Source organism: Phyllopteryx taeniolatus, unplaced genomic scaffold (assembly GCF_024500385.1).
Source record: "Phyllopteryx taeniolatus isolate TA_2022b unplaced genomic scaffold, UOR_Ptae_1.2 contig_24, whole genome shotgun sequence".
NCBI classification, from domain to species: Eukaryota; Metazoa; Chordata; class Actinopteri; order Syngnathiformes; family Syngnathidae; genus Phyllopteryx; species Phyllopteryx taeniolatus.
The window spans coordinates 1,697,325-1,710,960 of record NW_026903162.1 but is presented as its reverse complement, the minus strand read 5'-3'; the positions used below and the strand labels follow the sequence as shown (position 1 = coordinate 1,710,960).

The window sequence follows — 13,636 nt, the reverse complement described above, 5'->3', positions numbered from 1 at the left end:
ATTGTGACGTGTGTATAACATACTGAACAATTTTGTCAGGAAAAAATAAAAATCTCTTACTTGATGGTAAACCTGCAACAATCTTTATTAGGAACGTTGGTGTCACGCCTGCACACTTCATAAGTCTTGTGATCTGGCCCACACTGAAGATGGACTTGCTTTTGGTATCAGCTGCAGTGGATTCACAACATATGACAATTATGAGACAAGTATAACTGAAAGTGATGAGAACATGGATATTTGAGGATAATCTCTAAGATTGACAACGTAGAAACATTTGAGAAAATTCATCTGGTAAACTTATAAAGAAGATAGCAGGCTAATACAACAGCCTCCTTCGGGTATAGGAAATGTGAGGCCTATCCCTTCCTTTTTGCAATAGACTGAAAACATTTGGGTTTGGCAACAAAGGATATGACACAATAAATCAAAAATAAAACAACAAAGGAGTCCAATGAGGGAAATAAGTAGAAAGTTTTCAACTGGCAAAGTCAATCTCCAGACTTAAATCCTATAGAAAGTATGCATTTCATGTTCATCTTTGGATGTCAAAAATTTGGGTTTGGCATCAAAATATAAATATGAGACAAGAAATAAAAATAACACAACAAAGGAGTCCAACGAGGGGAAATAAGTGGAAAGTTTGCAACTGGCAAAGTCAATCTCCAGACTTAAACCCTATCGAGAGCATGCGTTTCATGTTCATATTTTTATGTCAAACCGAAATGTTTTCAGTCTACATCAAAACTAAATGAACTGGCCTCGCTGCGCCAATGTTTTTGGAGGCGCAGTGTATAATAATGGTATACTGAACACCTACTGCACATTTGAAAAGGACACTTTCATGCCCCACACCCACCCAGCTGCACTACTGACCACCATCACACTTCTGACTCCCCCTCCTGCATTGAACATCCACGAACAGGATGTGAGACATATCTTCAAACAACAACAAAAATCAACAAAGCGGCAGGCCCAGACCTTGTGTCCCCATCCTGCCTCAAAGTCTGCGCGAACCAGCTTGCTCCAGTCTTCACACAGATCTTCAATAAATTTCTGGAACCGTGCGAGGTACCATCCTGTTTCAAATGCTCCACCATCATCCCAGTCCCCAAGAACCCTACAATCTTGGGTCTGAATGACTACAGGCTTGTCGCCCTGACATCTGTGGTCATAAAGTCCTTTGAACGCCTTGTGCTGGACCATCTCAAGAGGGTCACAGGTCCCCTGCAAGACCCCCTGCAGTTTGCCTACCGAGCAAACAGCTCTGTGGATGACACAGTCAACATGGGACTGCACTTCATCCTAGAACACCTCGACGGCACGGGGACCTACGCGAGGATCCTGTTTGTGGACTTCAGCTCTGCGTTCAACACCATCATCCCCGAACTCCTCTCCTCCAAGCTCTTCCAGCTCAGCATCTCGCCTGCCATCTGCCAGTAGTTTTACAGCTGCCTGACAGGCAGGAAAAAGCACGTGAAGATGGGAGACACCACCTCATCTACACGTACCACCAGCACAAGGGCGCCCCAAGGATGTGCCCTCTTTCCGCTGCTCTTCTCTCTCTACACAAATTACTGCACCTCAACGCACCCGGCTGTCAAACTCCTGAAGTTTGCAGATGACACCACAGTCATGGGCCTCATCAAAGACTGACGAGTCTGCGTATCGACAGGAAGTGGAGCGGCCGACATAACCTGGAGCTGAACAAGCTCAAGACTGAAGAGATGATTATGGAATTCAGGAGACATCCTTCGCCCCAGCTGCCCCTCACGCTGTCCAACTGCCCTACGTCAACTGTTGAGACCTTCAAGTTCCTGGGAATTACAGTCTCTCAGGACCTGAAGTGGGAGGCCAACATTAACTCCATCCTCAAAAAGGCCCAGCAGAGGATGTACTTCCTGCAGCTTCTGGGGAAGCACAGCCTGCCACAGGAGCTGTTGAGGCAGTTCTCCACAGCAGTCATCGAATCAGTCCTGTGTTCTTCCATTACAGTCTGGTTTGGTGCTACCACAAAAAAGGACAAACTGCGACTGCAACAGACTGCTGAAAAAATTGTCGGCACCCTCCTACCCACACGTGAGGACTGGCACACTGCCAGAACTAAGACAAGAGCATGCAAAATACTTTTAGACGCTCCACATCGTGGTCATCACCTCTTCCAGTTCCTTCCCTCGGGTACGCAAGATCAGAAAATGCAAACTAAAACTAGCAGACATTCCAACAGCTTCTTCGCTCTTGCCATTAAATTCTTAAACAGTTAATTTACAATTCCATTGCAACATGCTGCCAATTTTGTCTTGAGATTGTTGTCACATCTGTGTCGGGCCAATTATACATTATTCGTGCACTCACTGTAGTAGTCTCGCCACTTTGCACTACTTGCATATCTGTTGTTGACCAATACTGGCCACTCATGTGCTTGAGAAGTAGCTGCATCATTTGCACAATTGACACTGTTGCAGACTATTGTTCTATTAGTCATTTCAAACTGCTCTAAATTGCTCGAGGTCTCTACATCATTTTCACAATTGTCAAAAAATATATATATATATATATCGGCATTACCATTTTTATGTCTTTATGTCTCAAAAGTATTCTCTGTCAATTGACTGTTGTCGTACTAGAGCGGCTCCAACTACCGGAGACAAATTCCTTGTGTGTTTTTGACATACTTGGCAAATAAAGATGATTCTGATATTAATTACTTATGACCTCAACTTGAAAACTGAAGTCATTGAAACTCACCAACCTATTTTCTAATCAAACGTTTAGTTATTGTACAAATTTGTTAAAAAAAAATTTTTTTTTTAAAGAGGAAGCAAAAAAACATTACGTTGGGGTGCGTCTTACACTCTGTTTTGGCTGTTGGAGATTGAACTTTAGTGGTTTGAGGGATAAAGCTTAATACCAACAGCAAACTTAATGTGCTCCCTGCAGCGCCACTGTATGCAGCAAATCTCTCCCTAGGAAATAAAAGATAAATTCAGTATTAGCAGGACAACACAACAAACTCGCATACATACAATAAAAACATCCATCCATCCATCCATTTTCTGAGCCGCTTCTCCTCACTAGGGTCGCGGGCGTGCTGGAGCCTATCCCAGCTGTCATCGGGCAGGAGGCGGGGTACACCCTGAACTGGTTGCCAGTCAATTGCAGGGCACATAGAAACAAACAACCATTCGCACTCACAGTCATGCCTACGGGCAATTTAGAGTCTCTAATTAATGCATGTTTTTGGGATGTGGGAGGAAACCGGAGTGCCCGGAGAAAACCCACGCGGGCACGGGGAGAACATGCAAACTCCACACAGGCGGGGCCGGGGATTGAACCCGGGTCCTCAGAACTGTGAGGCTGACGCTCTAACCAGTCGTCCACCGTGCCGCCACAATAAAAACATTCAAAATCTAAACGCTCTGTCTACTTGAGCGAAGAGTCACTAAGTTCATGGTCTGATGTTCTTTATCCATTCAATCATTATGAAGAGATAGAAATACAAATTCAATATATAGAACTTTTGTAGTTCCCAGTTCGCTAATACTCAGAGGTGGTGCCTGAAAAAAAAAATTACTTGTATGTATGGATGTTACAATATTCAAAATATCACAATATTGCGCTATTACAAGTGCCTCGATATCGTCGTGGTCTTGTCTCAGTATAGAACAATGAGCCGTTGTGCTTAAATTTTAATTTTGGGCCGGCTATACATAGCCACGGCACGTAGCCAGGCTGCTACAGCGCTCGACTTCCTTATTAGAGTATCTACAATAAATACACTGATTGACTGACTGGCCCATGTGACTGAAATGCTGCGTTGGGATGCGGAAGTAATGCGGACAAAACGTCACTTTGCCGAATGTAACTGGGTTATAAGGGGTGAACGTGAATCGCCAGATTAAAAAAAAAAAAAAAATAAATAAAAATGAATTTTTTTTTAAAAAGCTGAGAGACAGAGCGAGAGAACCTAATGCGAATTGCAGGACAAATTGATCAAAGACACATCGATTCCACCTTGGGGCCCCGAGTCCCTCCCGGCGCTATGCTTGTCTGAGTGTCGCAAGCGATCGGGGGAGAGACGCCCTTCACGCCGGCGTCCGTCCCTGCCAAGCGCAGACCCATGGCCCCGACATGCTCCGTAAGGCTGGAATCAGCTACAGTGGGTTAGAGAAGCCGACGCCCCGGTCCGCAGCGGCCACAGGGAAGACTCGCAACTGCAATACTGTGAGCTTTCCCACAATATTGCAATCATTACTGTACCGTGAGATGAATATAGTAATAAAACCAAACCGTGAAACATAGATAGTTGTACATCCCTACTACAGTACAGTTAGTGACAGTGTGACACTCACCCATAGCTTGTGACGAGATGGCCACCTAAAGTGGAGCCAGCTATCATTCCAAAGCCAAAACAAAGACCTAGTTTGGATAGCGCATCGGCCCGTTTTTCAGGTTCTGAAAGGTCTGCTACTACCATCTGAGAAGCTGCAGACAAACAGAGGAAAGTGATAAAAATTGGAGGTTAATTCAGGAGCTGTTTATATCACCAATGATCTTCTGCTGGTGCTTAATTGAAAATCTCCATTACACCTGAAAGTCCTCAAGAAATTTAAAGTTTGTCAGATTGGTGTGGAATACGGCAACTGAGTATTAAACACACTTATTCCCAGTCATTCATTTATCCATTCATTAATTTTCCGTACCGCTTATCCTCACTAGGGTCGCCTATCCCAGCTGAATCTGGGCGAGAGGCGGGGTACACCCTGAACTGGTTGCCAGCTAATCGCAGTATTCTCAGTCATCATAGTTGTAAATTGTTCTGATAATCTTTCTAGCAATGATAAGAAATATTTCCTGTACCTACTGTATGCTGCCCTCCAAAGGTGTTGGAACAGTGAGGACCATTATTTTTGCTGTGGATTCAATGTACAACCCCAATACAAAACAATACAACCCCAATTCCAATGAAGTTGGGACGTTGTGTTAAACATAAATAAAAACAGAATACAACGATTTGAAAATCATGTTCAACCTATATCTAATTGAATACACTACAAAGACAAGATATTTAATGTTCAAACTCATAAACTTTATTGTTTTTAGCAAATTATCATTAACTTAGAATTTTATGGCTGCAACACGTTCCAAAAAAGCTGGGACAGGGTCATGTTTACCACTGTGTTACATCACCTTTTCTTTTAACCACATTCAATAAACATTTGGGAACTGAGGACACCAATTGTTGAAGCTTTGTAGATGGAATTCTTTCCCATTGTAGATGATTATGAGACAAGAGCTGAAGTTTTTATTTCCATGAATTTACATCTGAATCTGATTACAAAACTTTGAGGATAGCATTATTTTCAATGAAATAAGAATTTCTCAGCAAAAGTGAATATTTAATTAATAAATTTAATTAATAATTTAGTTATTTTGAACAGTTAATATTTAGTTGCTTGTTGTATACTGAATGAATACTTATCCAAAGGTTCTGATTGATTTTCCAACTTCTCTCATCTTAACACTTGCCTGTTTTTCCACGCGTGGACAGTTTTCTGGTATTCATGTCGGCTACACCTCTAGTAGAAATGTCGACTTCACAGTCAAAACTTAAATCTGAAACTGAGCGTACTGCGTAGACATTCGTCGCTTTTTATTGTTTGAATAATCAATGTAATAGGACAACCCCGGCAAACAACTTGTAAGTCACGTTTCCATAATTTTGCTCACATGAACATGTTGGAAAGTTCATATTTTCCGAGCCCTTACTTGTCGAGGAGGAAGTTGGCAACTTCAGCGTCACCTTTTAAAATCCTTCTCCTTCATGAGTTCCTTCCACCTGGGGAAGGCTAGCCCGATGTTTGTCTTTTGAATGCTCAGCTGCTTAAGTTGCCTTTTTTGCATTCTCGTCAATGGTCTAACTGTCTCCATTGGATATCCACAGTCCTACATTATGTTGCTGCAGTAGTGCAATTTGCTGGGGTATGGTAATAAGATGATGATCTCCTCCGCTGTCTCAATCTCTGTTCTGAATAGCAGGGAACAGCATAGTTATTCCGCGTTTAGTGCTGCTTGTCCTTTATGGTGCCTGTAGTTTCAATATGGCGGCAACATATTGTGACAGGCAGAAAAATTTAATGTTCATCCACTAGATGGCAGAAGATACAATTAACCCGTGTGTCCACCTGTTCCATTCATACAACTGAATAAGTCATGACAGCACAAACTAAGTATGAAAATGTGGGAGTAAATTGTGACGAGATCATCATTATTTCTGTTTACATTTTGTGACATTTATGTTTGATGGTGTGCCCTGAGATATTTTTCAATAAAGGTTGGGAAACACTTCTCTATTTTGTGGATCAGATCCTTGTGTAAAACCTGGAAATAAAAGTTGAACTGTTGTTGTTTTTTTAAACCAAATGTTTGTGTCTTCAGCAAAAAAGAAGCAACTTTTAGCATTTTTAGAATACTTTTGGAAAGACCATATGTGGAGACCAAAATCATAATTTTAATTGTGAACCGAAATTAATACTGAGCTCAACATTACAACAACGTACTCTCTCAAAACCGACAGTAGAGGTACAAAGACGGAATATACAGCAAATTATGTAACAGAAGTTCAATGTGTGACATAATCACACTGGTGGATAAGATTTGCAATACAAAAGAGACTCACCTGGTAGAACATGCATTACAACTGTGGGGAGTTTGTGGACAAAAAGCATGACAGGAGAGTCTGCTACAGCCAGCAGAATGAAGAAAACAATATTTGCAGTGCACGCCAATGACAGTGCCGCTCGGGCCCCGATAACATCTGCGAACCTGCCATACATGAAAGGAAACATTACAACACGTGTTTAGGTTGCTCATGACAAAGGTCTTAAAACATCTAAACGAAGCTTGCCTGTACTTACCTTCCAAACAAAGGACCCCCAAACAGCTGGATGAGACCAACCATGCTTTGTAAATAACCAAACCACAAAGTGTCAAAACCCAGTTTCTTTGCCAAATACTGTTAGAAGCACAAAACAGACAAACTTTAACATGTTTATTGTGGGGAAAAAAGAGCTTTGATTGCAGTAGTATGACCTCGTAAAAGACCAAATTTGTCTTGTAGTCTGATCCGGGCATTACGTCTTGTGTCTCCCACACTGCCGACATGTTTTTTGTAAATAACTTTATTGGTGGTCAGATATTTACAGTACTACGTCAAAAGACAAGCGACAAGGCTACAAATAATTTGAATATACTGTACACGACGGCGACGTGGAGTAAATGTCTTTTGCGGAGCGAATTATGACATTAAAGCCGATCAGCATAAAATGCTAATTATCGGCTGACACAGATCAGACCGATCAGATATATATAGATATATATGTGTGTGTGTGTCAATACATGCGCGTGTTGAATCGTTCGTTACAGTGGTCACGGTTCAGTATTTACTAAATGACAATACGTCATCTTATATTTACTGTATCAACCTCTGATGATGAGGAGCTGTGCTAAACTACTCGGCGTTATTGTTGAGCGCAGAGCCACTAAGCGGCTCCTCTTTCTCGCATTCATTCCGACCAAGGAAGCGTGCATACAGAAAGTCACCCTGGCACCCTAACTTTACTCTCAGAGTGCACGGTCCCGAGTGTAGCAGAGCAGCATCTGAGTATTTTTCCGAACACTCCTCAAGCTGCTGAGACAAAAGGAAAATACTTCTCAGAGTGCAAATTCCTTCCTAAATTTCTACATTAACAATCATTTTCATTGTTTCTCGATTGATTGTTATATCATATTCTAGTTTCTAGAGATGGTACATTTAATTAATTATCAAAATTATCCTGTAGATATGAAAAAAAAATCATGAACTATTTCAGTCTGAGTGTTTGAAGTGCATCTCTAAAATATGAGTTTCACTTTTTTAATTCAACTACCGAACTAAATTAAGCTTTTGACACGACTCTAATTTATTGAGATGTAACTGTAATTATACCTGTGACTACTGACAATGCCAGGCTGCTGGGCTAGTTATGGTCTAACTTTTTGGTGTAAAAATGTGAAATGACACAGTGAAAAAGTATTGAACACATGAAGGGAGGTGCAAAAAGGCATGGAAAGCCAAGATAACACCTAAAATCTATCAATAATCAAAAAGCAATCCAGCCCCTTGTCAGTGCAAATTAATATCAGCAAGTTCAGTCCTAATTCATGGCCTACAAAAAGGTCTCATTGCCAAGGTGTGAGTCAAGACACATCTCATCATGGGTAAGAGCAAAGAGCTCTCTCAAGACCATCACAAACTAATTGTTGCAAAACATAATGATGGCATTGGTTACAGGAGCATATCTAAGCTTCTGAACGTTCCAGTGAGCACGGTTGGGGCCATAATACATAAGTGGAAAGCCAATCATACCACCATAGATTTGCTTCGATTAGGTCCGCCTCCCAAGATTTCTGACAGAGGATTAGAAGGAATAATCAGAAGAGTTGTCCAAGAGCCAAGGACCACCTGTGGAGAGCTTCAAAAAGACCTGGAATTCGCAGGTACTGTGGTCACAAGGAGAACAGTGAGTAATGTACTCCGCCGCCATGGCCTGTATGCATGCTTACCACGCAAGATCCCATTGCTGGGAAAAAAAAAAAAGCATGTCAAAGCTTGTTTAAAGTTTGCTGAACAACATTTGGCCAAGCCAGTTAAATGCTGGGAGAATATAGTCTGGTTTTCTGAGAGCAAAATTGAACTCTTTGGATGCCATAATGGATACCATGTTTGGAGGAGAAATGGCGGTGGTATGCACATCACCCTAAAAACACCATAACAACACTGAAGTTCGGCGGGGGGAACGTGATGGTGTGGGGCTGCTTCCAGCAAATGGCACTGGTAAACTTCATATTATTGAAGGAAGGATAAATGGGCAAATGTACGAGACATTCTTGACAAAAAATCTGCTGCCATCTTGGAGGATGATGAAAATGAAACAAGGGTGGACAATTCAGCAAGATAATGGTTTAAAATATACTTCCAAGGAAACTCTCAATTGGTTTCAAAGAAAAAAATAAAGCTGGTAGAAGGGCACAGCCAATCACCTGACCTGAATCCAATCGAAAAACTATGGAAAGAACTGAAACTCAAGATCCATAAACGAAGCCCACGGTACCTTCAAGATTTGAAGACTGCTTGTGTGGAGGAATGGGCCCAAAATCACACCAGCGACTAGTTTAAGAGGCACTGCTCATCATGATCCCTACTGTGAAGCATGGTGGTGGCAGCATCAGGGGGTGTGAATACTTTAAACTAGTGTGAATACTTTAAATACCAGTTGGCGTGTTCAATACTTTTTCATTTCAAATTATTACACACAATTTAATTTCTGATCTTATTTGTTCTACTTTCTATGTATGTATGGGTTACATGGGTTGTTTCCAACATCTGGTGAAATTTTCACATCAATAGCACCTTTGAAAATATATATAGTGAGAAAATTGGTGACCTCTTATACTTATTTCAGCCACTGCATATACATTGCCACCAGACAGTATTCACACCCCTTCACATTTTCCACATTTTGCTGTTACAGACTTTTTCTAAAGCTAATTTGAGTATAGTTTTCTTTTAAAACAATCTACAGATAATATTCCAGAATGACAAAGTAAAAAATTATTTCAGACAATTGTGCAAATTAATTGAAAATCTAAACATTTAAACATAATAGGTACATAGGTATTCACGCCCTTGGCTTAATATTTTGTTGAAGCACCTTCGACAGCAATCACAGCCTCGTCTTCTTGGGTATGTCTCTACGAGATTGGCACACCTGTTTTGAGGCATTTTCTCCCATTCTTCTCTGCAGATGCTCTCAAGGTCAGTCAGGTTGGATGGGCAGCGTTGGTGGACAGCCATTTTTAGGTCTTTCCAGAGATGTTCGATTGGATTCAAGTGGAGGCTCGGGCTGGGCAACTCAAGGACATTCACAGGCTGCTCCTGAAGCCTCTCCTTTGCTATCTTGGCTATGTGCTTTGGGTCATTGTCGTGTCAGAAGGTGAATCAACACCTAGTCTGAGTTCCAGAGCAATCTGGAACAGGTTCTCTTGAAGAATTTCTCTATATTTTGCAGCTGTCATCTTACCCTCATGCGGACTCGTCGCCTAGTTCCTGCAGCAGAAAAACAGCCCCACAGCATGATGCTGCCACCACCATGCTTCACAGTAGGGATCATGATGAGCAGTGCCACTTCGTCTCCAGATATGAAGCTTGCAATTCAGGCCAAAAAGTTTTATTTTGGTTTCATCAGACCAGAGAATTTGGTTTCTGCAGGTCTGAGAATCCTTCAGGTGCCTTTTGGCAAACTCCAAGCGGGCTGCCATGTGCCTTTTAGTGAGAAGTGTCTTCTGTCTGGCCCCTCTACCATAAAAGCCTGATTGGTGGAGTGCATTAGCAATGGTTGACCTTCTGGATGGTTCTCCTATTCCCGTAAGGGAACATTGGAGCTCTGCCTTAAAGACCATAGGGTTCTTGTTCACATCTCTGACCAAGGCCCTTCTTCCCCGCTTACTCAGCTTGGTCGGACAGCCAGATCTAGGAAGGGTCCTGGTAGTTCCCAACTTCTTCCATTTCCAAATAATCGAGACCACAGTGCTTTTCAGGACCTTTCAGTGCTGCTGAAATTGTTTTGTATCCTTCCCCAGATTTGTGCCTTAATGCAATCTGGTCTTGGAGGTCTGCAGACAATTCCTTAAGACTTCATTGCTTGGTGCTGATATGCACTGCCAACTATGACACCTCATATAGACAGGTGTGTGCCATTCCAAATGATGTTCAATCAATTGAATTTACCACAGGTGGACTCCATTCAAGTTGGAGAAGCAGCTCAAGAATGATCAGTGGAAATCAGATGCAACTGAGCTTCAGTTTCAGTGTCATAGCAAAGGGTGTGAATACTTATGGCGCTATTATAATTGAAAGTTTACATTTTTTATAAATTTACACAAATGTCTGAAAATATGTTTTTACTTTGTCATTATTGGATATTTTATGTTGATTAAAAAAAAAAGAAAAGAAAACTATACTCAAATCAGCTTTAGAATAAGTCTGTAACATAGCAAAATGTGGAAAACATGAAGGGGTGTGAATACTTTCTGGTGGCACTGTATATATTGCAAACCAGTAATTTGTCTCGAGCATACTGGTTACTAATTAACGGCAGGTCTCATGTTATTAAGCGTATGCATGTCATATGGCAGCTTATATTTTAGCTTGAAAACTATACATTGATATGATTATTGTTATTGTTATTATTATGGAGCCATGGTTGGCACATCCACCTCACAATTCTGAGGTTGGGGGTTCAAATCTGGGCTCCAAACTTCCTGTGTGGAGTTTGCATGGTCTACCATGCTTGTATGGGTTTTCCACGGGTACTCCGGTTTCTTCCCACATTAAAAAAAAAAAAAAGGTTTTCAGGTGTGAACTTTGTTTGTCTAAGGCCTGGTACATACGTAAAGGTTTTTCCCACTCTTCAAAGATTTTTTCCATCTGCTACAGACCCACACATAAAAGATTTTTTTAAAAATCATTCAACAGTTTTGGTCGTCATATGTGTGGTGTGCTCCAAGAATCTCAACCTAGCAGACCACACATAAAACTTCTTCTGTTGTACTTACTGTATGTTGATCTCACAAAACCAAAGAAGAAACACTTCTGGATACGTGCTAATGTTTGTTCCCAAAGATTGCCGGAGCCGAGAACCTTGTAAAATGGTGATGTTCTCAAAAACGACTTGCTTTGGACAACACTTCTTACCGTCTGGGGAACCCACTTTTCTACATACGGCGACATTGGTTAAGACATTTTGGTTTGCATTTTTACAGTTGTTTCCGTGTTCTTGGGTGCTTCTTTGATTAGCTACATTTTGTTTCACGTCACCATTCTCAGCCTCATGACTCGGGAGTAGTCGGCGTTCCCCACACACATGAAGAGTTTTAAATATTGAACACACATTCATTATTTAAGATTGTCAGCCCCAACCTGTTTCTGACCCTAAAATCGGGACGAATCTACTTTAAACACACATCAGACCAAAGGACAATCTTACAGGATAATCTTATAAGACTTCAGATTGCCTGGCGAATGACATGCTTGGTCGGAAAGGGTCAAAATCAGGACAAAAACAGGCTGATTGTCTTTTTGTGGCCTTCATGTTCCCTTCGATTGGCTGGTGACCAGTTCAGGGTATACCCTCCCTTTCACCCAGAGTCAGCTGGGATAGGCTCCAGCTCACCTGCGACTTTAGTGAGATAAGCACTACAGAAAATGGATGGATGGATGTTATCATTATTATTTTTGATGTGTGGTGAGGTGACTGAGGATCTGTCTTCTTAATATGGTCCTATGGTTCTATGCCCACGGGGGCGCTAAGCTAGGGAGGTCAAAGTCATCAGCGCATTCCACTTGTGTGGGCGGAAAGAAAACCAAAAGAACATTGTGCAGCATACGGCTTTTTAAAACGCCATCCAATTACGACAAAGGAATTAGGTATTCCTCATACATGTGTGTGTGTCTATATGCACGTTTATTCAAATGTTGCGTATTGTTAGCATTCGCAAAACTGTAACCCTCATGAAAATAGGTTCCGAAATTAGCAAATAACGACAGTTACTTTCTATGCATGCAAAACGACGACCTCTCCAACATGGCCGCCACTTAGGCACGTCGGTTAGCCGGGCTACTAAAGCGCGCTGGCGTATCTAGTTTTCATATATGTATGCTATGCATTACGCCCAAGCAGGAAACCAATCAAAGCTATTTTAGAATAAATTGTATCTACAGGTTGAAAATATCCCATTATACTGTAATGCCAAACGTTAATTTAGAAGTGTATTATTAATTCTGTTTTGCTCAAAACCACAGCACCAATAAAAGATTCCGAATCACTTCCGGAAGAGCCCCCACTTGCACTTGAAGGCAATCATCGAAAACTCGTCCAACGTAACAGAAACACTTACCGGCGTTATGGAGAACTGTAGAAACATCCATGTTATGTCCAAAGCAGCGATTAGATAAATCACTTTAATTGTTGTTTTCTTCTTCAGTTGAGTCGCAGCGTTAGCTTTCAAGCTAACCAAAGCCGTTTCATCGCTGGTTTCAACTCTTCTTGTCATGTTGCCGAATAAAACAAAATAAAAAAAACCGTGTTGTATTATCGTCTAACGGATAGACACGGGTTGCTGAGTCAAACTCAATTTAGGAAAAGAGGAGAGGTCGTTAGGTGACCTGTACGGAACGACGGCCACAGTAAACTCGTCATGTATAATAGCTGAACTTTGGAACGGAAACCGAAACTAATGTGAAAAAACTAACAAACGCTAAACTGAAATTTTTACAAAAAACACTTAACTAATCGTTGAGTGTGGTTCGTTGGTCAAAACAAAAGAAAAAAAACAGCAACAACGGAGCTCTGAGTTAATTCAAATACAGAAGGAATCGATGACCACTAAAAATCTCAGCGATATGAACAGACGCATTCAATTAACATTTGTGTTTTCACACAACTACTTCATTTGATTTATTTACGCGGTTCGGAAAATAATGGATGGAAGATGCCGCGTTTGGGCATATTAAAAAATTATATAGAATGATATCGGT

At 41.3% G+C, this 13,636-nt stretch overlaps 1 protein-coding gene across 7 annotated transcripts in view; it reads right to left on the bottom strand.

Annotated features, from left to right (window-relative positions):
* slc22a18 (solute carrier family 22 member 18) overlaps positions 1–13,570 on the bottom strand; it is a 32,275-nt gene extending 18,705 nt beyond the window's left edge. For 6 of the 7 annotated variants that reach the window (XR_009787028.1, XR_009787027.1, XM_061764962.1 and 3 more), the window contains exons 1-6: positions 12,997–13,570; positions 6,918–7,015; positions 6,680–6,825; positions 4,353–4,485; positions 2,854–2,966; positions 61–171 (exon numbers count right to left, since the gene is read on the bottom strand). Coding sequence is in view for 5 of the 7 variants with exons in the window: in XM_061764962.1 (XP_061620946.1) it covers positions 61–171; positions 2,854–2,966; positions 4,353–4,485; positions 6,680–6,825; positions 6,918–7,015; positions 12,997–13,152 (757 nt within the window). In the remaining 2 variants the exon portion in view is untranslated. The remainder of the gene's footprint in view (positions 1–60; positions 172–2,853; positions 2,967–4,352; positions 4,486–6,679; positions 6,826–6,917; positions 7,016–12,996) is intronic. The other variant, XM_061764965.1, reaches the window with a different exon arrangement.
* Positions 13,571–13,636: the final 66 nt, after the last annotated feature.